Source organism: Hirundo rustica, chromosome 25 (genome assembly GCF_015227805.2).
Source record: "Hirundo rustica isolate bHirRus1 chromosome 25, bHirRus1.pri.v3, whole genome shotgun sequence".
In the NCBI taxonomy this organism is placed as follows: domain Eukaryota; kingdom Metazoa; phylum Chordata; class Aves; order Passeriformes; family Hirundinidae; genus Hirundo; species Hirundo rustica.
Genome location: NC_053474.1, coordinates 3,329,575 through 3,354,265, shown reverse-complemented (window position 1 = coordinate 3,354,265; position 24,691 = coordinate 3,329,575). Strand labels below are relative to the sequence as shown.

Sequence of the window (24,691 nt, the reverse complement as noted above, 5' to 3'; positions counted from 1 at the left end):
GCGGCGGTCACGTGGGAGGGGTCCCCCTTAGGAGCCGCCATTTTCCGGAGCGCCCCCAACGCGCTCTTAAAGGGGCCGCGCCCCGCGCTGAGGGGCGGCGGGTTCGGGGTCCGCTCCCGGTTCCCGCTCCTTGCTCCCGCTCCCCGATTTGAAAGAACCGGTGGTTGCAGCTCCTCCGGTCACCATAGCCGCTGGCAGAGCGTATCCAGGCGGGACTGGACCGGACCGGTGCGTGTGTGGGCCGAGATCTCCTTCCAGGGCTGCCCTGACACCATCGGGTATCCTCGGCGTGTTATTAATTCTCTGTAATCACGAATACATTCCCTTTTTCCACAATTCAGTGCTGCGGTGAGTTTTAGAGGCGTAATATTTGCCGGTTCTGGTCGGCTGCTGAGGGTAACCTGGAACCTGACTGTCCACAGCTGAGTCTTAATACGTTTAAAATCAAATAGCAACTCAATATCTGGGTTTATTCATCAAGAGATAACCCGAGTTCTCAATTTCAGATTTCTCTTTCCAACACACCTAGATATTTACCTGAAAGTAAAAATTGGAAATCCTATGTCTTGTTTCTAAGCCTTGGAGTAAGAAGCAACTCCAGTGTAAAAGTTAAGGGATATCTGTAAATTATTTGCATTGTTTGGGCAAGTGTTGGGTTCAGCTGTGGATAAATCTCATAATGCACAAAAATATTAAGGAATGGTTATGATGTCTGGAAATCTGGAGAGGAAAATTAATGAGCCTGAACTTAATCGGGTTCTTCAGTTTGTGTCTGTTGGATTTACAAATGAACAGGAAAACAGCGACATAAGAGGTTGGGTGTGAGAATCTGACTTTTAAACGGGGGAGTTGATACAGTTCTTTAGGGGGTTCTTTTTGTTTTATTTTTAAAAAAATCAGCCAGAGAAAGAACTCAGCGCTCAGGTGACAGCTGGATTTGACACACACGTACGGGCTTTGAGGTCTGGAGGTTTAAATGTAATCCTTGTCCTAAGAGAACACAACTCTTTTTCCTGAAGAAAAATCCTCTCTAAGGTCATATCAGGGGTTTTGGGGCGCAGTGACACTTCAGGTGTGTGATGTACAATGGGCTGAGCACCCTCAAAAAAATGAATTAGAAAATTTAAATTAACCTAAAGCGTGGAAGTTTAATTCACTCTACAGCTGTTCCCATCAGGGCTGTGTTTTATTATTTGTGAATGAATGGAATGCTCAGTGTACACAAGGAAGAAGAAACACAATTCCTCCCAGGAAAGGCCAAAGTCCACAATTCCCCTAAGGAATATTTTCCCTCGGCTCTGCTGGCTCACTTCGTGTGGGATTGAGCTCCCAACTTCCTCATCTCCCAGTCTGACACAAAACGACTGAAACTGCAGGGATTTCGCGCTGAGAGGAATCCTCGCTGCTCTCCACAGGTTGAATCACTCCGTGGGGAAACCAGGAAGTGAGGAAGGGAGGGATTCCTGTGGAGCCCTCAGCGATGGCAGCCGAGGACAGGGATTACAACCTGACCGAGGAGCAGAAGGCTGTCAAAGCCAAGTACCCCCCTCTCTGCAAGAAATATGAGTGTGAGTATTCTTAATATATTTTTAAATATTACGTGAGTGCGACAGTGCTGTTGTGAGGGCAAAGGAAGATAACAGGAAATACAGAAAAGAGAAACCAATTTTCTTCATCGTGCTTTGCTGAAAAAAATCGCTATGGAAATAAATTCCTGAAGTCTCACCCTGAAAACTTTTCCTCTTCTGAGCCATTTCCTAGCAATTTTTCTACCTCTCGTGTAGGAAGGGGCATTCAAACGTGTGCTGGTCTTGTGTGTGGTGTTTTTACTCTACTTAAAGATGATTATCTCTACCTTTCCTCACCTCTGGAATGTCTCCTAAGAGGATGTGGGGGGCAGCCCAAGGGCCAGCTTAAGGCAGGGGACCATTCCCTGTCTGTTTTCTGTGTCACCAGTGTCTGTCTGGACTGTGTCTGTTATCTCTGTTAGAATTTATGTTTTCAGGCCATGTTCAGATCTTTATTTGATACAATTGCAGAACTGTGGTGACACATCACAAGAACCATGCAGTTTCCAGAACTAGAGGAGGTTTTATCCCTCTTTTGCATCCGAAGGAATTTGTTTGCTTTAGAGACCGTTGTTGAGAACCCTTTAATAGTCTGTGATCTCTTTAAACAGCACCAGAACAATTTTTCAGTTGAAGTGAGCATTTATTTCACATCCCAACTTAGTTCTGCTGGAATTTTAATTTCTTTCATTCCTGTGAATAAATATAAATGAGACTCACGTACAACGGGATACATGGGATGTTAATCGTGCTTCATGAGTAAAGTTTGCCTTCTATTTTATATTCCATCCTATGTTTTAAATTCTTCTCTTTGCATAATGGCTGCTTTTGGGTGTGGGCAGGTAGATTTCCTCACTGAGCTGGAAATATTTGCAAATCTCATCCTCTGCATGAATAATTTTCAGTCCTGCAGACTTCAGCATAAAGTCTTTACTCCTGGTGAAAATTTCTTTTTATTGCAGTTAACTTGTGGAAGCCTGTTGGGTTACAACAGCCAAACCCTGCATTGACATAATCACATTAAACAGGGGATTTTTTTTTTGGCAGAAATAATCCAAAATTCCACCTGTGCCAAGTTTTTCTAATATGTTACAAAATAGATTTATCCCACCTGCAGATGAGTGCAAAAATGTTTTGTTAGAAAACCAGCTATTTATGTTATTTTTTTTTTTTTTTAAGTCCTCATGTTATAAATACTTTTGGTGACATCATTCCTTTTCTTTTCGCTTCCCCTCAGATTTGGATCACACAGCAGACGTGCAGTAAGTGTGGGCAGCTGGGATTTCTCAGGGTGACAAATTGATTATTTCTTACGCTGCTTTAAGCCTGCAGTAACAGCCAAGGACAGTCTGCAGCTGTAACACCTTGTGCAGCTCTGAAATGTCACTCACTGCGTGCTTTGGTGGTCAATTTTGTTCCTGCTTTTGGGACACCATAGAATTATGTTCAGTTTCTTCTTTAGTATTTCTGTGGTGCTTCTGACTAAGCCCCTGTGTTATTTGGAAATGTCTTTTGAAATCTCCTTTTAAACAAAATTTCTTCTGTGTGGTTTACTTTTATAGACACCAATTAGCCACGTAAGGGGAGAACTTTCTTGCTGGCTGGTAGAACATTTATTTTCTATGTTCTCACATGAAACTCTTCTGACAAACTTCTCCTTCTAGAAAATCCGGGTGTTTTTTGGCTCATTCACCTCCTCTGCTTGAATTCCCATATTCTGTTTGCTCACCTGCATGTGACTTTGGGGCTGTTTCTTGTGGTTGTGATCCAGTATTGTATTCCAGTGCTTATTCCCTGTGTTTTTAGGCTCCAGTGCTTATTCCCTGTGTTTTTAGGCTCCATGCCTGGGGAGACACGTTGGAAGAAGCCTTTGAGCAGTGTGCCATGGCCATGTTTGGCTACATGACAGACACAGGCACCGTGGAACCTGTGGATACAGTGGAGGTACAGGCAGAAGGTGAGGACTGCACTTCTTCTGTGGAGAGTTATGAGAGGGAGAAAGGCACCAAAAATCTCAATCTTTACACGTAGCCTTAGTGCAGTTAATTAAAATATAATTAAGCGTCATTACCCGAATCTCCTGTATGTCTAAGGTGCTCTTAAAAATGTTTTTGCTGGGACAATCTCTGTTTCAACCACACAGGGCATGACCTGTTGTCTCTTCTCTTCCACTTCCTGGATGAATGGCTGTATAAATTCAGTGCTGATGAGTTTTTTATACCCAGGGTAAGTGTTCTGGTTTCAGCTTTTTCCATTTGTAGGACAAAGCTGTTCCCTGATAATCTTGGCTCTGAATGCAATGGTATTTCAGGGGGAAAAGGAACACAAAAAATACAAGGCCAGGTTGGACAGGGCTTGGGGCAACCTGGGCTGGTGGAAGGGGTCTAAGCAGTGGGAAAAACGAAACAAAACAAACCTTTGTAAGTGGGATTTACTGGGAATTTCTGCCTGGAGGTAGAAGGTGTGACTGACACATTTCTCCTCCCACTCTCTCTGCAGGAAGTGAAAGTGCTTCACATTGACCGAATGCAGTTCAAAATAAGATCAATTGGGTGAGCTTAAACCATTGTCTGAAAATGGATTGTGGACTTTCCTTGCTTCCTCTGAGGCTTTAAATGAAAATCTCACTGTTCTGTGCTCATCACTGAAACTAACTATAGCATTTGGTAAATATTACCAAATTTACAACACCTCTCCTATTTTTTTTGCCTTTACAGGTGGGGAGAAGAGTTCTCTTTAGACAAACACCCACAGGTAGGCAGTGCTTCCTCTTTTCCATTTTAGGAGGAGGAGGAGGTGTGTTGTCCTTTAAATCAGACCTCTGAGTTCTGCAGGGATCAAAATATAAACGCGGCTGAAGTACCACTGAACTCAAAATCTCACTTTGTGCACGGTTTTGTGGATGTGTCCCTGAAACTGTTGGCCTGAGCATGGCATTTCCTCAACACTAGCAGAACTCAACAAATTAACTCTATTGGCTTCCTTTTTGTGATGTTGGCAACACAGAAAATCAATCTATGTTCAGAATTTATGTATTTGGGTTTCACACTATTGGTACAGATTTCTGCTTAGTCAGTTTTTGCTTTTTTCTTTCTTTTTTTTTTTTTCCCTAAAGAATTGCTAGAAACAAAATCTGATGTCTTGATCTGTGTCATTTCTAGCATAGCGAATGTTGATGGTCTGTCAGAGGTAAGAGAAGGAATTTGTGGTATTAAGAGGCAATAAAATAAGGGAAGAGTTCCCTTTTCACTATTTGTCCTGGCCATTAGTGTGACAAGTTCCTTATTCATCAGAAAAAATACAGTTACAGCTTTTTGGGGAAAAAGAAATGGATAGCATTTGAGGAAAGTGATGAGAACTGGGCGTTCTGAACTGGTAAAAGGGATATAATTTAGAAAATCTATGGTTTGTGTCTCTTTTCTAGGGCACAGAAGTCAAAGCCATAACTTATTCAGCCATGCAGATCTGTGAAGATGAAAAGCCAGAAGTCTTTGTCATCATTGATATTTAGAGCAAGAAGAGTTGTGGTTGAGTGGATGTTGGTCATCATCTGGCGAGAGCCCCCTAAAACTGTAATCCCTGTGGAAAAAGCTAAGGAATTGGTCAGTTAAAATTGGAAATTGAAGGGAGTAATTGCAGGGAATGTCAGACTGTTTTCACTGAGACAGAGAATAAGAAGAATTAATTGGGGTTTTGGGGGATATGGAGAAGGAGAGGTTTGTACAGGTTGGAAGTTTCCCAGGAATGCTGGCAGTCAGCTTTTGAGGCTGATACGTGTGCTGTATGAAATACAGAAATTGGAGGTGGTAACTAAAATACTCCCTTTTTGCAGTGTGGCAGGAGATAATGTTCATCTAGATTGATTTCATTTGCATATTTCATGTTCTAATTCCGAGCTGATGTTCCTCCTCCATATTACATAAATCCAAAATAGCTGCAGTGGCTCAGATGTAATGTGGAGGAAAAAAAAAAATCTGAGTGTTTAAAATTAGACCCCTAAAAGATCATGCCAATTAAACAAACAAACCACCACATCTTTTAAACTACTTAAAAAAGAAGTCATGCCAGCAGGTGGTGCTGAATTGCTGTAAATAAATTGCCACGTGAAATCCTAAAGCATGTGACTGTGTACCTCTTATCACCTATGATAACTCTTAAAAAAAGTTGGCAGCTTTGCTGCTGTGGGAGGAGGGAATGGAAAGGGATGTCCCAGGTTCTCCCTGGGTTCACTCCCACCTGTATCTTGTGAAAACTGAGTCTCTTTTAAAAAGCATGGTCTGGATCAGCCTCGTTGTCTTTTAAAAAGAACAATACAGACAATCCTTAAACGTCAAAGGATTATGGACTTGACTGAATCAAAATTAATCAAAAATAATCAAAAGTGTGGGGTTTTTTGGTTTTTTTTTTTTAAATCACAGGATGGCAAATGTGCATTGCCTGCTATTTTATTTTAATTTAAATGTGAGGAGCATAGGCCTGGCCTGCTCTGTTATCGTGAACGCTACAAGTGCCTCACTGTAGTGTATCATCTTAAATAGTTCTGGTTTTATTTCCATATTGTAAAGACTGAGGGATAAAAACTCTCATATTTTTTAAGCAAGCCTCAATGCCAAAATAAAACTTGGACTGAAACAATTAATGGCTTTGTGAGTGATCTTGACCAGTCAGTTCAGACATGAATTAACACTTGTCCTTTGTTCTGCGCTAAGGTGAGCAGACTGGTTTTTTTTTTCTCAGCAAGAATTGCAACATGCCAGTTTAATGGTACAAAATAAGTGTGATTTTGACAGTTTGGGGTTTCTTTATCCTCAGGCAGAGCCCCAAAGGCCGTGAGGGCACAGCCGCCATTGCGGCCCCTCAGAGCCCCCTCGGAACATCATTGGCTGGCTGGGTCACGTGACTGCGATCGGCCAATAGGGCCTCGAGTTTGGTTCTCGAGGAAAGGTGGGCGAGGGGCTGAGGGGAGATGGACACTGACTGAGAGTCAGTGGCTGAGGGGAGATGGACACTGACTGAGGGTCGGCGGCTGAGGGGAGATGGACACTGACTGAGGGTCGGCGGCTGAGGGGAGATGGACACTGACTGAGGGTCAGTGGCTGAGGGGAGATGGACACTGACTGAGAGTCAGTGGCTGAGGGGAGATGGACACTGACTGAGGGTCAGTGGCTGAGGGGAGATGGACACTGACTGAGGGTCGGCGGCTGAGGGGAGATGGACACTGACTGAGGGACTGAGCTGGGGCTGAGGGGAGATGGACACTGACTGAGGGACTGAGCTGGGGCTGAGGGGAGATGGACACTGACTGAGGGTCGGCGGCTGAGGGGAGGTGGACACTGACTGAGGGTCAGTGGCTGAGGGGAGATGGACACTGACTGAGGGACTGAGCTGGGGCTGAGGGTCAGCGGCTGTGCGGAGGTGGACATTGAGGGACTGAACTGAGGGTCAGTGGCTGTGAGGAAATGGACTGACCGAGGGGCTGAAGGGTAGAGCTGGGGCTGAGGGAAGGCGGGCAAGAACCTGAACTGGGGCTATGGGGAAATGGGCGAGGGGCTGAGAGGAGGTGATGAGGGGCTGAGGCTGTGGGGAGATGGGCACAGGCTGAAGGGCAGTGCTGGGGAGATGTGCACAGGGTGTGGGGGTGTGATGGGTACAGGTGCTGAGGGGATGTGGGGAGGTGGGCTCTGGGGCTTAGAGACAGTTCTGGGGAGTTGAGCAGCGTTTGGGGGCTGTGGGGAGGTTAGTGTGGGGCTGGAGCTGTGGGGAGGTGGGTGCAACAGCTGAGGGCAGCCTTCCTTTTGCCCACCTCTCTAAAACATGAGAAAGTAAATTTATGTGGTTACATTTTAACTTTGCAGACAAATGCTGAGTTACCGGTCTCAGGCTATAACACACTGAAGTGTTCTACTTAATGAAACGCTAACAGGAGCTTGCTAGGAAAACATTTGGAATTAACTAAGTAAGTGTTACTCATCTATTTTTTTTTTTTCAATATTTATTAAGAACTTACTATAAAATAGGCCTTAAATTCACGCTGTTCCATTTGCACAGCTGTGGCAGTGGCAGCTCACAGTGCTGCTCTCCCAGGGCTTTACAGGAGGCCACTGAGACCTGAAAGTGGGTAATTAAGAAACAGAGGATCCTGTTGATGTAGGAAGTTTAAGGACAGGGTAGTGAACTACTTGGAAAAGACCTGCATTAGTGGTTACTAAATGTACAAATCTCAAGAACTGAAAAAGGCTGGAGATTGGGAGAGCATTAGGGAATTATTACAGAAGCTTGCCCCATTCTGACTTTTGCCAAGTTTAATGGCAGCTGTTGGAGGCAGAACCTGGATGTGGATCAATATGGCTGCTCTCAAATTCTCTGAGGGGGATTTCTGCCTTCTTGGCAGGAACCTCAGCCTACAGATGCTGCTAACAGGAAAGGAAACACAGCATCAAATGAGACATGAGACCAAACAGTGGCTCTTTATCAGGAGTGCCCACTGGGAATGCCATTCTCTGCTCTCAGGCAGAAGGTTTTTTCTATGCACTCCTTGAGCTTTTCTTTTTTAATCATTTAATACTGAGCATTTTTAGTTTCTCTACCGAGTGCAGGTTCTCTGATCCTCTGACTGGGGAAATAAATATGGCTAAAAAAGCTTAAGAGACTCCAGAACTACAAAGGCTGCTTAACATCTGAGGGAAATTGTGCTTATAAAAAGTGTTTTTATGCTGTCAAGCACCCTAAAGTTATACATGGAGCTTTCTAAAGTAGCTCCGTGATCTGAAGTAACAAATGTCCCACTGAAATTCAAAGGACTTGGCATCTTTATTCCTAGAGTAAGATAGATGGGTTTAAGCGAATCTTGCATCAATCATGGGGGGAAAAAAGGAAAAAAAAATGACAAATGTACTTCCAGTGATTGCACTTTTATTTCCTTGGAACCATATTGGTGTGTCTTGCTATAAAATTCACAGTACAAAAGAAAAAAATAAAGCAAATTCATACTATCCAAGTGCACTACAGACGCTCTGGTCACCTACTCTACTCTGCTGTGGGAGTTCCTAAATCATGCTTTTCTCAACTACAAGAAGCTGTAAGTTCACTGAGAAAACAGAGCTCTGGTAAAAAGGTTCTTCAGCGGGTAGAACTCCACTTGTTTCCTTCGCTCCTTTCTTAGAAGTTTCTGATGTGTTATGTACAAATTAATTACAATATCAGAAAAAAAAAAAAAAAGTGGTTTAATAACATTTCTCAGCTGTTCACCTCAGTAAGAGTTTTTCCAAAGCAAACTGGCAGTATTTGTTTTTTTAAAAACCTGCATCGTACGGAACCTTTGTAGAACTGTAAACTGGTTCACACTTTCACAACGAGCAGGAGCTCTGAGCAAGTCTTTGATGAAATGTAAAACAATTCTCCTAAATAGTTTCCAGATAATAAGTGAGCAGCTGGACTTTGCTGTTCCTTGTGGGTCCCCTCCAACTCGGGCTGTTTTATGATCCTCAGGACTTTCTGGATGACATTCAGAAGCAATTACACTGCTCCATGTCTGCAAAACAACTTGTTTTAGTCCAAATTTCGCTTCTCGGAACAGAATTTTAGCAATACTTCACTTTATTAAAAGTAATAAACCAGCGTTAGTTGGTAGGACACGAGCCATTCAATCTCGAACGCAACGATAACAAATACACAAAGATCTACCTAAGATTTGGCTTCACCTTTTCCTTTACCTCCTCCGGAATATCATCGTTATTGTGCCGAACAACCAAATTATAGGGCTCCTCCTCCACTGTCTCTTCGTCTGATTTCTGCTCCTCCTCCAAAGCCCGTTTGGGGCGTTTGTTTCCCGTGGAGGAGACAGGAGAATGTTCGGATGGATTGAAATCCTCGGGGATGCTGTCGAAATTGGCTTCTGCCAAGCACTTGTGGCACAGTCTGTAGCGCCGCGTCCCTTGCTGCACCACGCAGCCCGTCAGCTCCGTGACGTGGCGCTTGCACTTCCTGCAGATCAGTTTGCCAGCTTGGTGTATCTGAAAAGGATTTAAAATTGAAAAATTCAGCCTTCAGCCTTTTTTTTTTTCTTTAAGACAATGAAAATGTGCTGAATCGCGCTAAAAGAATTAAGTTTTAAATACAGTTTGCCGCGTCAAACAATGAATAATTCAAGCTGATGCGCTGCTTTTCTGGAGCTGGGTTTGGAGATGCCTACACAGCTGCCACCAGCAAACTGCTTCACACTTCCACAGCCAGCAGGAGTGTTGTCCTATTCTTTCAGCCTTCTGATTTTACATTTTTGTAATGGAGTTTTCTCACGGATTGTAACATAAACAAAGTGATTGTTTTCACGTTCCTCTCTGAGGAGGGACAAGTGATGGACTTCTAGTTTGACCAGTGGGGTCAGAGAGGTGGCAACTTCATTCTCCAATCCCTGGTCATTGTTCAGAATCTATATAAGCGAGGTCAAGAAATAAACTTCCCCTCTTTTTGCCCTGACGACTTGACTGTGAGTATTCATTCTTTTCCTGTCCTCTAGCGACACAGGAGCTCTGAGCAAGTCTTTGATTGTCACTGTAGGACATGAAAGAAAGATGAAAAGACTCCAAATATTTCAGAAGGCAAAGAGTATAGAAGGTTTTATTGTCTCATTCTTGCCACCTTTTATAAGGTGTTCTGATACAGACTTAACACGATGGGTGAACAGGAACGACACCTCTCTGATCTCACTGGTGAAACCAAGGAAACAGCAAAACACCACCTGGAGAAGGACTGTTTTGGGAAAGGAGAGTTGTTTTGCCAAGATTGTTTTGAGAAGAAGCTCTCCCGGGAACTTTTCCTTTGGGAAACAGCACTGCTAGCAGGCTAAAATCCCTTCAGGCTTAGAAATGTCAGGCCCACATTCGATGCCACACCAACCGATCCTTCCAAAGCCTGGTGGGTTTCCCTACCGTTTGGAAGTGGTTGCGGAGGTGCTCCAGGCGGGTGAACCTCTTCCCGCAGGCCTCGCAGGGGTAGGGCCGCTCCCCGGTGTGACACCGCAGGTGACGCTTCAGGTCCGCCCGGCGCTTCACCGTGTGCGTGCAGAACGGGCACTTGAATCGCATCCGGGGCAGCTCACCTGGCGGGGACAGGGCACACAGCTGAGCTTCCCCGCTGCACCTCCAGCGCGCGTCAGCTTAAAACACCCGACAGCTCGAGTCCTCTTCAAGGAGGGAAAAATCCCCGATACTTGGATGCTCATATAAGCATATATTATATATAAGTATATAATGATACATAAAATACAGGCTTTGGGGGATATAGATTTGTTAAATTTATATATCTCTCTATACATCTATGTATATATCTGTATGTCTATATCTAGATACATCTGTATATATCTGTATCTTCCCCAGCTTGCATGTTTATTCTTATTTAATAAGTAAGTTTATATAGACATATCTCTCTATATATATATCTTCCTCAGCTTGCATTGTTATTCTTATTTAACATGTTAATTGACCACTACATAAAATACAGGCTTTGAGGGATATAGATTTGTTAAATTTATATATCTCTCTATATATCTATCTAGATACATCTGTATCTAGATACATCTGTATATCTATATCTAGATACATCTGTATCTAGATACATCTGTATATCTATATCTAGATACATCTGTATATATCTGTTTCTTCCCCAGCTTGCATGTTTATTCTTATTTAATAAGTAAGTTTATATAGATATATCTCTCTATATATGTATCTTCCTCAGCTTGCATTTTTATTCTTATTTAACATGTTAATTGGCCACTTAGTAGCGTTTTCGTACTGACAACATGTTTTAGATATGAAGGTGATCATAAATATGCAGCTGTTTATGACTGTTTATATCTGACTCCTTCACCAGCTAGTGGTTCATAGCTTTTGATATTTATAATCTCTGTGTGATATATAAAAGTGTCTTTAGAATATGCAGTTATGATCTACAGATATGTTAATTTCCAAAGGAAGGCACACGGGAATAAACCTGTCATCTTTGTTCCGCCCTCTCAGGCGGGTGATGTCAGAAGTTTGGGCTGGCTGGACCCCAAAATGCAACATCCCAGCAATGCCAGGACCTCTCGTGTCCTGGCAATCCCACTTGGGTGGGGCTGAGGCTGGACACCTCTGTTATTGCCAGGTATTGGAGAAACTCCGTCCTTCAGGTCCCAAGTCAATTACAGCCCTTAAGGCTTCATTAAACTCCACTTGAGAACAAATAATCAGGCACGTTTTGGCTGTACTTTACAGAATACCTGGGTCAGTCCCATTGCAATTCCCATGCCCTGTTCTGGCTTCAAAATATTAGTGTTAGCACTAAAATTGAGCAGATAAAGATCACCAATAATTCCAGGCACTTTTTTAGGTTTCCATGCAGCAGTACAAATTCCTTCCAAAGCATCACTTAAATATTCTCCTACATAAAACCAAACTTTTCCAAGTGGTTCCTATTGTTTACCTTCATTCCAGCTACTCATTACCCCTAAAATTGTGGGCATTGAGGTGTACAGTTCTTCTGCCTTTAACTCCATGAGCTCAGGATTTCTGGAAAGTTCTTGCTCTAGCTGAGTAACCGACCACCTCTTGCGTACAGCCTCTGCTCCGGGATGATATCCAAACTCATCCCGCTCCACGTCGTTCTCAGCATCAAACTCGGCCTCGGACTCGGCCTCCTCTCCCCCGCGGGGGCTGTGAGCGGGGTCCGAGGCTCCGGCTCGCTCCGCTCTGTCCGATTTGCACCCTCCCAGCTCCCGGCTCTGCGACAGCCCCAGGTGCTTGCGGCGCTTCCTCGTGGAGCCCTGCTTCCTGCCTCGCTTGGACAGCTGGGTCTCTGCCCGCTGCAGGATCACCTGCGAGGACAGGTAGCTGCTGTAACCGCTCCAGGAGTTCTCGTTCCCGTTGGGTTTTTCATCCGGCATCGAGTAGGAGCGCCGGGGGTTGCTCTTTGCTTTCCTTCTGGAGCGATAAAGAGCCGGGCGGGCAGGGGTAGGCTCAGTGCTCGCACTTTTGGCCGAGAGGCTGAGGTAATGATCCTTTTCCTTTTCATTAATATCCAGTGAGGACTTAATGAATGTCTTGCAGACATTGAGGATATCCGTCATCTGCAGATAGCTGGCGGCTGACATGACTTCGATCACGTTCTGACCCGTTAAAGACAATATCCCTGAATACACAAAGTCCAGGATAACCATGAACGTCTCTGGAGAGAAGACCTCGAACGTGGCTATTGTCGGCTGACTCGTCTCCTTCGAGCTCTGCGAAAGGAGCATTTTGAAGTAGCCGCTGCTGGCAAACAGCACATTGCGATGGGCTTTGAAGACCTTGCCCTCCACCAGGATGTTGCAGTCGCAGAACAAGTCCTGCTTCCGCTGCTCGTTCAGCTGCTCCAGGAGGTGAGACTGGTGGGAAGAAATCTCCATTCCAGGCAGGGAGTAAGGGGAAGGTTTGCTGTAAAGGAAAAAAAAATCATCATAACAATCTAAATCGATGATGCTGAATGCTAATTTAAAGAGATAAGCTCTCGTTTTAAAAAGCGCTATCAGATTCCCAGTGTACCTCCACTCTCCCTGCGGCTGCTACTCTGCATAACAAGAGAGTAGAAACTTAACAACTCCAAAAGAGGTGAAAAGACGTCCCAGCGGGATCACTCCGCATCCCAAAAGAACGAAAATTATGTCGACCAACCTATGATGGTTGGCAGACTCGGCAAGAGAACTCGGCCCTCCCGCCGTGGGCAGAGCCGCGGCTGACGCGGGTCCGCGCTGGGCGCAGCCTCTGCCCCGGCGCATCGGGGCCGCTCGAACGCGGCGGCAGCGCCCCGGCGCCGCCGCCCTCCCGGCCCGGCCCCCCCGGCATTGGCCGCGGCCGCCGTCACTCACCCGCCCGCCCGGCCGAATTGGCCTCTCGCTCCCCGACAGCCCGGGACGCCCGACGGCGCCCGAGCCGCTCCGCCAGCGCGGAGGCGCCTCCCGGACCCGGCCCCGCTCCCGCCGCGGGGACCGCAGCGCCCGCCAGCCCCGGCCGGCTGCGCGCTCCCCTCCGCCCGCACGGACCGCCCCGGGCCGGGCGTGCCGCCCGCAGCCGCCCGCGGGAACGGAGCCGCGGCTGCCGCTCCGCCACAGCCCCCCGTGTCCCCGCCCGGTGCCCGTGGTTACCCCGGTGCCGCTCCCGTCCCGCCGCCCGCGCCCCCTCCTCCGGCAGCGCCCCCGCCGCCCCCTCTCGCCGCCGCCCGCCCCGCGCAGCCCCTTTGTGTCCGCGCCCGGGGCTGCAAATGGCGCCCGCCGGGGACGCGGCTCCGGGCGGCACCGGGCGGCTCCGGGCCGCCCGAGGCACCCGCGGACACCGCGGAGCCCCGCGCCCTCCTCGCCGCCTTCCGCTCGCAGCCGCCGCCAGCCCCGACGCCCGCCCGGTCCTTCCCATCAGCGCAGAGCAGAACGGCCACTCACCGGCGGGGAGCTGCGGGCGGCTGCCGCCGAGCCGGGGGGAGCGGGCGGTGGCTGCGGGATCCCCGGCCCCGCCTCGGGGCTCGCCGTGCCTGGAGGCGACGCGCCGCTGCTCCCGCAGCCCCGAGCCCTGCAAGCCCGAACGGGAGAGAAACAAAAGGTATTTGCTGACGTGGGCGTTGGACAGAGACGCCCGAGGGCTGGGGACACAATTAAAGGGGCAACGCACCGATTGCGGCCGCAGCCCAGCGCCTGCCTCGGCCCCAGCGCCCCGCGGCCGCCGCCGCTCGCCGCTTCCCACACCCACATGCTGCCCCGAGGCCGCTGCCCTGCTCACACGAGGCTTTGTTGTAGCTACCTTTGTGTGTGTGTGGAGGGAAGGCGCCACCTGAAAGGTGAACGGCAGAGATCCGGAGCTCCGCGGAGTAGGATTAATGATATTAACTCGATACAGCAGCATTTTTATAACGGGATTTTTGTATTCAAACAATGAGGATAATCCCAAAGCAAAGTGCTGCACGTGGGAGTGCAAGGCACAGATTGTCCTGTTTTCCCTTCTGGGAGGAAAATGGAATCAGGATGCCTGATAGAAGACAAGACGCTTTCAAACTGGTGCCTGTTAGATGAAATGCTATCAGTCTTACTCCTCGAGATCGTGGAATAATCTTGAGAAGGAAGCTCTGCAGTCATCGGTACAGTCCCCTCCTCAGAGCAGGCTGCATGAACCTGGCAAAGAACGGTTCCCATTTCCACAGTCAAGCGTCGGGTGAGATCTCCAGTACTGTTTAACTTATCCCAGCAGCTAAGCCAAGAGAGGAAAGGTTCTTTCCAGCCACTCCTCTCAATTCTCCTTACAAAATCTCTTGTTCTGTGTTCTTGCTCTGTTTAAAATTCTTGATGCACCGAATAAGCCTCCTCTTTGCATTTCACGAGTTAAACAGGATGAAAGGTTACGCCTCCAATGTAGAAAGGTTTTAAGTTAAACACTATAGAAAATATTTCACTAAATTCTATTATAAACTTTTCTTAGTAGTTTATCAACTTATACCCATCACTCAACAGACAGTGTTGGCATGGATTTGTACCTAATGGAAAAACTCTGCAGGCAAGGGCTGGAGGGTTAAAACATCCTTTTCTTCAAACTCAATCTTTTGGGCAGAATTGGAGATTTTTTTCCTTCTATTTCATTTTTGTACTTGTTGCCTCCAGCCCACAGGAATTAAAATATAAGAAAGGTAGACATTGGTATGGCTCTGTAATGGGATAACACTGACAGTGACCAGATGCTTCAGGGAAGAAATGTATATTCCATCATTTTATATCCAACAGAGTGTTTTGTGGCTTTTTTCCCTTTTATATCCAACAGAGTGTTTTGTGGCTTTTTTCCCTTTAGTTATCATTGAAAACTTCAGATGGATCCCAAAATCCTGGAGGATGGAACATTCTGCAGAGCCAGGAGTAAGGGAAGGATACCTGCAGCACAGTCAGCCCTCTGTGAGATCTGTGGGCTTTAAGGTATTTTCAAAGCCACCTTAAATCAATTTTTTTGCTTTTTTTCCTTATGTCAATTCTTTAGAACTGGAATAGAATTCAAATGACAAAAGGCTGGAAAGGGAGATTCATGCTGAAGTCAGTTTTGGGGTTTGTTTGTTTGTTTTTAAGAGGGTCTACACAACTATTTAACTTTTAAGATCAGGACAAGTGACATTTTTGGGATAGTAAATATGGATGTTTAGGAAATTTAATGACAAACAAAAAAAAAGGGAAATGATGTGAAAGAACTAATCAAGCATCACACAGGTCTTAGGTTTTTTGTAGCAGAGAGAATTCTGTAAAAAACACCTGAAAAGGGGGAGAGGGAAGTTTTTAATTTAAGTATTTCAGCCTTTGAAAGGATGGGAAGATATTGTCAGAAAATAAGGATAGTTAAGTGGTGAGACATTAATCAGAGGATGATGAACTTTGTCTTCACTCTTGCCTGTTATTTTGTGAACACAAAGTAAACACAAACCAAGCAAAAATAATCACAGAATTCTTGGGAAAGACCTTTAAGATCAAGTCCAGCACTAAACCATGCCCCTAAGAGACATAAAGATGAAAGAAATACAAGGAAATAAATTAATTCAGTGGGAACATCCCTGTGTGGTCTTTACTTTTCCCCTTGAAAGGAAAGGAAATGTTCCTGATGCTGATGAGGGGCACGTGATCCTCACAGGAATATGAAGAAGACAATCAGAGGCAATGGAAGGAGACGAAAAGAAAACAAATACTTTCATTTAGAGAAAAAAAAAAGGAAAATACATGACCGTAAAATGAAGGACGTGTAAAACAGAAGGCACTTAACATTTATCTTGTTTTGCAATACAAAAATAAGGAAACAAGGACCAAAATTAAGGCAACAAATGTAAAAACGGTAACTTAAAAAAAAAACAGAAAAACATCACTGACCTGTGGGAATCGCAGCCTTGAGCTAAACCTCCAAGCTTAACAAGATACTTTAAAAATGCCTACAGATATCTAGTTACGCTACTGAGAAAAACAACATATAAATCCAGAAAAAAAGCCCTTATTTGCCCAGCAAATCAACGATGAATCTGCCTGTGTTTAAAAAGTAAAAGTCTTCCTATGGATAGATTGTTCCATTTGCCCGTTTAGAGCCACTTCAGATCTTGTTCTGAAGCATCTGGTCCTCAGTATTGTTAGATTTATGATCTCTAATTAAATTGAGTATTGATCCAAAAAATCCCTTTGCTTCTAAAAGCACCCCCACTATTAAGAAACACTTAATAGTCTGACCTTTGCAGTTGACAGTTAAGATTTCAGGCCTGGAGAGAACACTTTATTTTCCCCTCCCCTTCATCCATTCCCAAACACACACAGACCAATTCCAGCCACTTTTTATCCTGGGACAGCAGGAACTGATACCTGGGATTTGTTGTCAAACTGTTTAATGGAAAGGGAAACATCTATGAACTTTGAGCAAAGTTACTCCATATTCTTTGAAGTAATTTCTGTTCTGTGTACTTGATTTAGTCCAGGTTGTTCAGGAATATTTCTTAGCCATTTGAGAACAGGCATTTTAGGAGTTTAAAAGCTCCAAGAAATTAAATGTCTGTTTTCACATCAAGTCCATTTTTGGGCTGCTGACCAAGTGTCCCATAAAATCGAGTGTAAGTCTTGTTTAAGATGTTTTCATCTGGGTCATCACAAAGATTTCTAAGTCACCCCCTCCCTACACCTAAGCCAATAAATGATAATTTTTGTAGGAACAATAAAACACCATTTCTTGTATCCTTGGGATGCTTCCCATGGAGAGGAGGGTGCTTAATGCTTACACTGAATTTAGCATAAAGTTCTCAAGTGGTTATTTGTTGGTCAAGTTGGTCACCTGCAGCCTGGAATGAAAACGCTGCACTCTCTGGTCATGATGATACAAGGAAGTTATACAGTTTTACACAACTAAAAATAAAATAGTGACTTTTTAGCTGTCCCTGGGAAAAGATTATATAGTATACATATATATATATATATATGGGATTGTTGTGTAAGAAACCCGGGGGTTCAGCCAAACATGCTTACAAAGCTGTAAAAAAGAAAAAAAATATATGTATAATTTTCTAAGTCTACAGCCATTGAGTTCCATGATCCCAAGAATTAGAACAACACTCAGGTCTGTCCAAGGAATGCAGAGCAACAGGACCCAGGAGCATCTGCTGCTCCTCTCCTGTTGACAGTGCTGGGTAAGAGAAACTCACTAAGCAACGAAACCAAGGAGCTTCTTTTGTCAGAGGAGTAGAATCTCTTCATTACTCATCTCTGTAGCCTAATTGTGGGTGAAGTGACACAAATACGGTGTCTAGAACTTCCAGCACATCTTGATGTCACTGGTACACACTGGAAAAGGAAAAGGTGCACAGAATTCAATATCCTGAGCTGGAGGGGACCCACAAGGATCGTCCAAGTCCAACTCCTGGCCCTGCGCCCCCCAAAAATCCCATCATGTCTGGGCACTTTTTCAAAATATATTAAAAAAGAGTATTTTAATAGTGCTAATTAAAACAGCCCAGTCTGAGATCCTAATTTTGAGACTAAAACATTTACTGGCATCAATTAATGATCCAAATTTTTAATCAGTTTGTCTCTGATGTGTTAAGCATTTATGTGCTTATTTCCTTTTAAAGAAGTAGGTCTTGAACATATGATCTACTAAAGATTCACCCCATCCTAATAAATTTTACAGAAGTCCTTTTCCAGACAAAAGTGCCAAAACATTTTAAATGCTCTTTCTTAATTAGCTGCCTTTTTCCTTATCATAACATGAAGATTTCATGAAATTTCATGGAAGATTCTCTTCACTTCTGAACACTCAAGAGAGGTTGTCTGGTTTTGTTTACCGCCCAATGAAATAAACCCCACCTCTCCACAAGTGTAAAAAAGGGCAATTTACAATAATCTGTGACTTTTTAGAAGTATTTAGACCTCACTCCCTTGCAAGAGGCTTTGAGATGTGCCCCCTTGCCTGCTATAAAAATTACCCAGGTAACACTGCAGTTTCCTTGTTTATCCATGATTTCAGGACGGATTCCTTTTAAACGAAACAACACACGGGGCTTCTGCTAACAAACCAGCATGGCCTCAATGACGTGTCCATAAATACATGCAAGTCTGGACCTGTTCAACCACGTGTCTCTGTAGGATCACCACCAGCTGGCAGAGTCACAGTACAAACTCTCCCTCTTCCACGGAATTCCCAATCCTTGTCTTCCAACTACCTAATATTCGGTTTCACTTCCTTCTCCTCCGCTTCATCCTCGCTGTCGTCCACTTGCTGGATGACCAGGTCGGTCGAGCCGTCCTCCACGATCTCCACGTCGGACCTGTTGTCCTCCCCGTAGTGCCACCTGGAATCCTTGTCCCCGTCCTGTGGGAATTCCAGAGGCGCCTCAGCCTCCAAGTCAATGCGGATACTGTCAATTCCAGCCTCGGCCAGGCACTCGTTGCAGAGTCTGTAGCGCCGGGTCCCCTCCTGCACCACCTGTCCCGTCAGCTCGGTCACATGGCGCTTGCACTTCCTGCAGATGGGCTTGCACGCCTGGTGGATCTGGGAAAATCGGGAGGGATGGATTTGTAAAGCGTCCCAAAAAGGGGCTTTTTGGGAGACGACAAAAAGCAGCGTCGAATCGCAGCATCGCCTCGATTTGAGAAACATCAAACACGGAACTGCACCAGCCCAGGCATGGTAATTGCCCACTGGAGCTCTCACAGGCTGCAGACAGCAGAACCTCTGCAAGCCATCAATTACCCAACAAATTCCTCCCCTCTCCTGCAAATTATCCTTCAGTTTGACTGCAACCAAAACCAAATTAATTTTCTATTCCCCTCTTCTTTACAGGAGTCATTAGATCAACCAGATACGCTCACGCTGTGTTTAATTAGCCAGATTTACACGTTAAATAAATCATGCAGTTGCTAAAAATACTCACAGTTCGAAAATGGCTGCTGAGGTGATCCAGCCTGCTGAATCTCTTCCCACACGCCTCGCAGGGGTACGGCCGCTCTCCCGTGTGACAGCGAAGGTGACGCTTGAGGTCAGCTTTTCTCTTCACCACGTGGCTGCAGAATGGACACTTGAACCTCATCCTGGCCAGGTCATCTGTCAGAAAATCATGGGATTTAAAAAAAAAATTTTAAAAAAATCAAAGCCATGTCACGTAATGCTCTAGGAAAAGGTGCTCTGTGAGAAGAACAGCACATCGCTTTTATTCCAACAGTATTCACAGGTTGTTTCAAGCACAAAGATTTTGTGTTTTCTTTTAGATTACACAGAGTGCAACAAAGGAGGGGTGGACCATCGGCTGTGTTAACACAGACATGGAAATGCCAACTTGGACAGGGCTTGGAGCAACCTGGGATAGTGGGAGGTGTCCCTGCTCAAGGCAGGGAGTGGAGCAAAATGAGCTTTAAGGCCCTTTCCAACCCAAATCTTTCCGTGATTTCATGAAAATGAGCTTAAAAATATCCCAGCTTACATTTATTTTTAAATTTAATACCCTGGGTACTTCAAGAACTCAAAAATCATTTAAAAATCAAGAGTTACATTTTCCAAACATACATTTCCAGAGAATACATCTGTCTTTTTGGCAGCTGTGCTTTACTCTTGGGTATGACCTATTTTCTCAGGGCCAGAAGAGAGGATTCACAGGTGTCTGTGTCCCACTCACCTTCAGCCCAGTTCCCCATCACTCCCAGGATGGAGGGCATGCTCCCGTACTGCTCCTCAGCTTTGGAGGACTTGGATTTACCGGAGGAGCGGGGTGACTCGTGCTCCTGCTGCGGCACTGCCAAGCCCCTGGGCATCACCTCAGCCCCTTGGCCGAACTGGAAGCCCACGTGAGGAGCTTCCACCTCCGTGTCGATGTGAACTTGCTCCTCAGCCGGCGCAGCGTGGCCGGCGGGCTCGGCAGCCCTGTCCTCCAGCTTGCTTGATTTATAGTGGGGGATGTCAGAAGGCTGCTGCAGCCCCAGGTGCCGGGATTTCTTGATGGAATCCTGCCGCTGCTCATGCTTGGACAGCTGCTGCTGGGCATTTCTTTGAGAGGTGGGGTAATAGTTGAAACTGCTCCAAGCGTTCCCGCCCATCATACAAGTCCCAGGGTCTGGGCTCGAGTGGGAATGCGGGGGGCTGTTCTCTGCCCTCCACCCTCCGCTGTACACGCAGGATCGGTCCACGCCGTTGGAACTCACATCTTTGTCTGACAGGCTGAAGTAGCGATCCTTCTCCTTCTCGCTGATGTCCAGCGACGACTTTATGAAGGTTTTACACACGCTGATCACATCGGTCATCTGCAGATAGCTGGCGGCTGACATGACTTCGATGACATTCTGCCCAGTGAGGGACAGTTTGCCTGAATACACAAAATCTAGGATAACTGTGAAGGTGTCGGGAGAAAAGGCCTGGAAAGTGGCTGTCGTGGACTGACTCGTCTCCTTCGAGCTCTGCGAAAGGAGCATTTTGAAGTAGCCGCTGCTGGCAAACAGCACATTGCGATGGGCTTTGAAGACCTTGCCCTCCACCAGGATGTTGCAGTCGCAGAACAAGTCCTGCCTGCGCTGCTCATTTAGTTGCTGCAAGAGGTGAAACTGGTGGGAAGAAATCTCCATCCCAGAAAAGGTGAAACAAAACGTTGCTCTAAAAAAATATGAAGAAAATCGTCACACTCTTGACTTCAACGCCGTGTAACTCAGCCAAAGACATCGGACCAAATTCTACGGCTATCGTTACAAATAATCCCATTTCTTTAAATCTATAAATATATTTAAACCACGATATGCTCAACCATAGATTCATTTTCCAACAGGACAGCAGGGATGACAAAGCCAAGGCCACGTTATTTGGCAGAGACGGGTGTGCCACAGCCGGGAGCATCTCCATCCCCAGGATGCGGGGCAGGATGCGGGGCTGGACTCGTGCCGCCCGCTGGAGCTGCGCAGCCTTCAGGCAGCTCCGGGGAGAAGAGGAGCCAAAAGCAGCTGCGGCTGCGACCGCGGCCGAGCCTCGAACCGGCGATTCCGCCCGGCCCCGCTCCGCCCGGGCTCCGGCCCCGCCGCCGCCGAAAGCGCCGGGAGACAGGCTCGGCGGCGGCCCGGCCCCCCCGGCATTGGCCGCGGCCGCCGTCACTCACCCGCCCGCCCGGTCCCCGGTAGCCCGGGACGCCCGGCGGCACCGGAGCCGCCCGGCCCCGCTCCCGCCGCGGGGACCGCAGCGCCCGCCAGCCCCGGCCGGCTGCGCGCTCCCGTCCGCCCGCACGGACCGCCCCGGGCCGGGCGTGCCGCCCGCAGCCGCCCGCGGGAACGGAGCCGCGGCTGCCGCTCCGCCACAGCCCCCCGTGTCCCCGCCCGGTGCCCGGTGCCCAGCGCCCGGTGCCGCTCCCGTCCCTCCGCGGGCAGCGCCCGCCCCGCGCAGCCCCTTTGTGTCCGCGCCCGGGGCTGCAAATGGCGCCCGCCGGGGACGCGGCAGCGCCGGCACCGAGCGGCTCCGGGCGGCCCCGAGCGGCTCCGGGCGGCCCGAGGAACCCGCGGCCACCGCGGAGCCCCGCGCCCTCCTCGCCGCCCCTCGCAACCGGGCTGGCTGCGGGGCCCGTTCCGCCCCAAACCCTGCGCCCTGCCCGGCCTACCGGCGTACGGGAGCCGCCACTCACCGGCGGGGAGCTGCGGGCGGCTGCCGCCGAGCCGGGGGGAGCGGGCGGTGGCTGCGGGATCCCCGGCCCCGCCTCGGGGCTCGCCGTGCCTGGAGGCGACGCGCCGCTGCTCCCGCAGCCCCGAGCCCTGCAAGCCCGAACGGGAGAGAAACAAAAGGTATTTGCTGACGTGGGCGTTGGACAGAGACGCCCGAGGGCTGGGGACACAATTAAAGGGGCAACGCACCGATTGCGGCCGCAGCCCAGCGCCTGCCTCGGCCCCAGCGCCCCGCGGCCGCCGCCGCTCGCCGCTTCCCACACCCACACGCTGCCCGGGAGGGGATGGGATGCCCTAGATGCCTCCTTTTCACACCTTTATCTATAGCAGAGGCCTCGCTGACCCAAATCCTTCTCCTTTCTCTTGCAGCATCCTCCGAAGGAGATGTGACATCTTCTTTTCTCTGTTGGTATCTGTTATCTTCTGAAGAAAGCATGGCTGAAAGCGAAACCTGAACCTCTCACCTTCTCTCCCTCGACGTTTAGTATCTTTCTCCTTCCTCTTCTTACCACCAGGGTCTCTTCTGTGATTTTGACGCCCCAGTTATTTTTCATAAATATTTATTTTCCCATGGAAACCATTCTTCCTTAACCGAGCCCTTTGTGGCATTTTTGGCCTTCCCTTCTCTAACTTCAGACGTTCCACCTTGAAACAATTTATCTTTCTTTCCCCTAGTGTAGCAAAACTGACTAAAGACTTTATCTAGAAGATAACAATGCAAAGACTCTTTCCTTTGATCATTAGAACTCTTCTCCCGCTAATTCATATACATTTATTCATCTCCAAATTATATCCATTCATGTTTTGTGTATATAGATGTATATGTAACAACATTATTTTCCAGCTTAATTCTCCCTTTTTAATAAACTTTATTAGTTTTGTAGATTCTCCTTTCAAACCCAGGCCATGCTCTTAAAATCTTCTTGAGACCCATTCTGCTTCTGTGACATTCTGCTCTAAATTAATAATTCTCAAACATGAAATAACTGGGATTCACACCAGCTTCTCACAGCTCTTACCACGGGGAAATAAAGAATGCAACCAACTAAACTATCAGATTGTTTAGTATATAAACCAGAACATTTATTTGTAATATAAGGTTTTAATATCTCTTGAATTCATTAATTTCAAGTTTATTTTTGTCTGTCAAGCCAACTAAGTAGCAGCTCTTTTTATTTAACACGAAATTACAGAATCCAAGGATGGTTTGGGCTGGAAAGGGCCTAGAAGAACATGGCCAGGGACGCCTTGTTGCTCAACATTCTACATATTTTTTTTCCCCCATTTCTACCCAAATTATTTCATCAGCTGAAAGCTTCCTTTGGAGAAGAATTATCTGGAGGTATTTGTTCTGTTTGACTTGCCTGGGTGGTGCTTTCACTTGTTTGTCAGTGGGGCTTTGTATCAATGTCAACAGGAGCTTGAGGGTTCTCCTTCTGCCAGGAACAGGCAAGAGAATTTAAAAAATACGGGGGAAAATTTCAGTGTTATCTGGAGTAGCTTAATTAGAATTTTTAAAGATGCTGCAAGTGCTTCCCTCAGAGCATTTCCTGCCCTGCGCTGTGGATCCAAGGACAGCCACTGAACAAATTCGGTTTTCTCATCCATGGGGCTGATTTCATCCTGCTGTGCACGGTGATACATCCCAAACAATCTCAGATGCGCCGAGAGTTTTCTGGTTTGTGTTTCTAAATTTTTAAAGCCAATTTCAGCTGAGAAAGTTCCCCTTGAGATGCTGCTTGGAGAGTTTATCCAGCGGGAATGTGCTTGGCAGCTGTGTGAAGGAGGTGAAGGAGCTGCTCCTCACAGCCAGAGTGTAAAGAGTCTGCTCTTCAGAGAATAATTGCACCAAAAAAATTTACATTTTTCTTGCTCATAGAAAAATTAACCTGCATTTCTCCTTGAGTTTGGTAACCAAATGTGATTAACAGTAAAATATATATAATGGTAGAATGTATTAGATTATAATAATTTAATTACCAGTTAAAAGAATTCAATTTTCCCCAAAATAAATGTTGCTCAGGAATCACAGCCTTCAGTGATGCATTTTCTAACTTGAATTATCCAGGAATGTTTTTACCAAGGAAAAACTCAAGAGCCTACACTAGATCAATTTAAGGAGGTGTTCAAAGCCTAGAAATTAATTAGGAGTCAGATTACAATGTTCATGTGATCACTGCCAGCTTGGATTGGGCTTTTCTTCCTTTGCATCATTGTTCTGTCCTCAGCTTTCCCAAGGACCAAAGCAGGAGGGTTGAACCGCCCAGGATTTGAGCTCCACCTTTGCGTTCGAGCACAACCCCTAATTTCTGAGTACAAATCCAAATTTCTGAGCACAACCCCAAATTTCCGAGTACAACCCCAAATTTCCGAGTACAACCCCAGATTTCTGAGCACAACCCCAAATTTCCGAGTACAACCCCAGATTTCTGAGCACAACCCC

The 24,691-nt window shown here is 46.7% G+C and overlaps 3 protein-coding genes and 2 long non-coding RNA genes across 13 annotated transcripts; 3 read left to right on the top strand and 2 right to left on the bottom strand.

Annotated features, from left to right (window-relative positions):
- Positions 1 to 44: 44 nt before the first annotated feature.
- Positions 45 to 6,203, top strand: ZBTB8OS (zinc finger and BTB domain containing 8 opposite strand). Of its 3 annotated transcripts, none has more exons than XM_040086418.2 (8): positions 45 to 348; positions 1,416 to 1,568; positions 2,806 to 2,830; positions 3,404 to 3,525; positions 3,712 to 3,794; positions 4,068 to 4,120; positions 4,286 to 4,322; positions 4,993 to 6,203. In XM_040086418.2, the coding sequence occupies exons 2-8, from the start codon at positions 1,481 to 1,483 to the stop codon at positions 5,077 to 5,079; spliced, it is 495 nt and encodes a 164-aa protein (XP_039942352.1). In that variant the 5' UTR covers positions 45 to 348; positions 1,416 to 1,480; the 3' UTR covers positions 5,080 to 6,203. The 3 variants fall into 3 exon arrangements, with proteins under 3 accessions (XP_039942352.1, XP_039942353.1, XP_039942354.1); XM_040086419.1 differs by having other exon boundaries at positions 51 to 228; XM_040086420.1 differs by having other exon boundaries at positions 51 to 278.
- A 2,943-nt stretch (positions 6,204 to 9,146) lies between these two features.
- LOC120763089 (zinc finger and BTB domain-containing protein 8A-like) lies at positions 9,147 to 14,093 on the bottom strand. Of its 4 annotated transcripts, none has more exons than XM_040086149.2 (4): positions 14,017 to 14,093; positions 12,030 to 13,018; positions 10,496 to 10,665; positions 9,147 to 9,580 (listed from the first exon to the last, which is right to left on the bottom strand). In XM_040086149.2, exons 2-4 carry the CDS (start codon positions 12,988 to 12,990, stop codon positions 9,248 to 9,250), a joined length of 1,464 nt encoding a protein of 487 aa, XP_039942083.2. In that variant the 5' UTR covers positions 12,991 to 13,018; positions 14,017 to 14,093; the 3' UTR covers positions 9,147 to 9,247. The 4 variants fall into 4 exon arrangements, with proteins under 4 accessions (XP_039942083.2, XP_039942086.2, XP_039942087.1 ...); XM_040086152.2 differs by lacking the exon at positions 14,017 to 14,093 and adding an exon at positions 13,450 to 13,498; XM_040086153.2 differs by lacking the exon at positions 14,017 to 14,093 and adding an exon at positions 13,127 to 13,346.
- LOC120763208 (uncharacterized) lies at positions 12,826 to 18,728 on the top strand. Of its 2 annotated transcripts, none has more exons than XR_009208501.1 (3): positions 12,826 to 12,963; positions 15,407 to 15,528; positions 18,590 to 18,728. It is a non-coding gene; the product is annotated as an uncharacterized LOC120763208 (long non-coding RNA). The 2 variants fall into 2 exon arrangements; XR_005704045.2 differs by lacking the exon at positions 12,826 to 12,963 and adding an exon at positions 14,631 to 14,779.
- On the bottom strand, positions 17,064 to 22,643 carry ZBTB8A (zinc finger and BTB domain containing 8A). Of its 3 annotated transcripts, none has more exons than XM_040086358.2 (4): positions 22,564 to 22,643; positions 20,235 to 21,202; positions 19,497 to 19,666; positions 17,064 to 19,114 (listed from the first exon to the last, which is right to left on the bottom strand). In XM_040086358.2, exons 2-4 carry the CDS (start codon positions 21,172 to 21,174, stop codon positions 18,782 to 18,784), a joined length of 1,443 nt encoding a protein of 480 aa, XP_039942292.1. In that variant the 5' UTR covers positions 21,175 to 21,202; positions 22,564 to 22,643; the 3' UTR covers positions 17,064 to 18,781. The 3 variants fall into 3 exon arrangements, with proteins under 3 accessions (XP_039942292.1, XP_039942293.1, XP_039942291.1); XM_040086359.2 differs by lacking the exon at positions 22,564 to 22,643 and adding an exon at positions 22,212 to 22,301; XM_040086357.2 differs by lacking the exon at positions 22,564 to 22,643 and adding an exon at positions 22,188 to 22,218.
- On the top strand, positions 22,303 to 23,301 carry LOC120763209 (uncharacterized). Its single transcript, XR_005704046.1, has 2 exons — positions 22,303 to 22,368; positions 22,618 to 23,301. It is a non-coding gene; the product is annotated as an uncharacterized LOC120763209 (long non-coding RNA).
- The last annotated feature ends 1,390 nt before the right edge of the window (positions 23,302 to 24,691 follow it).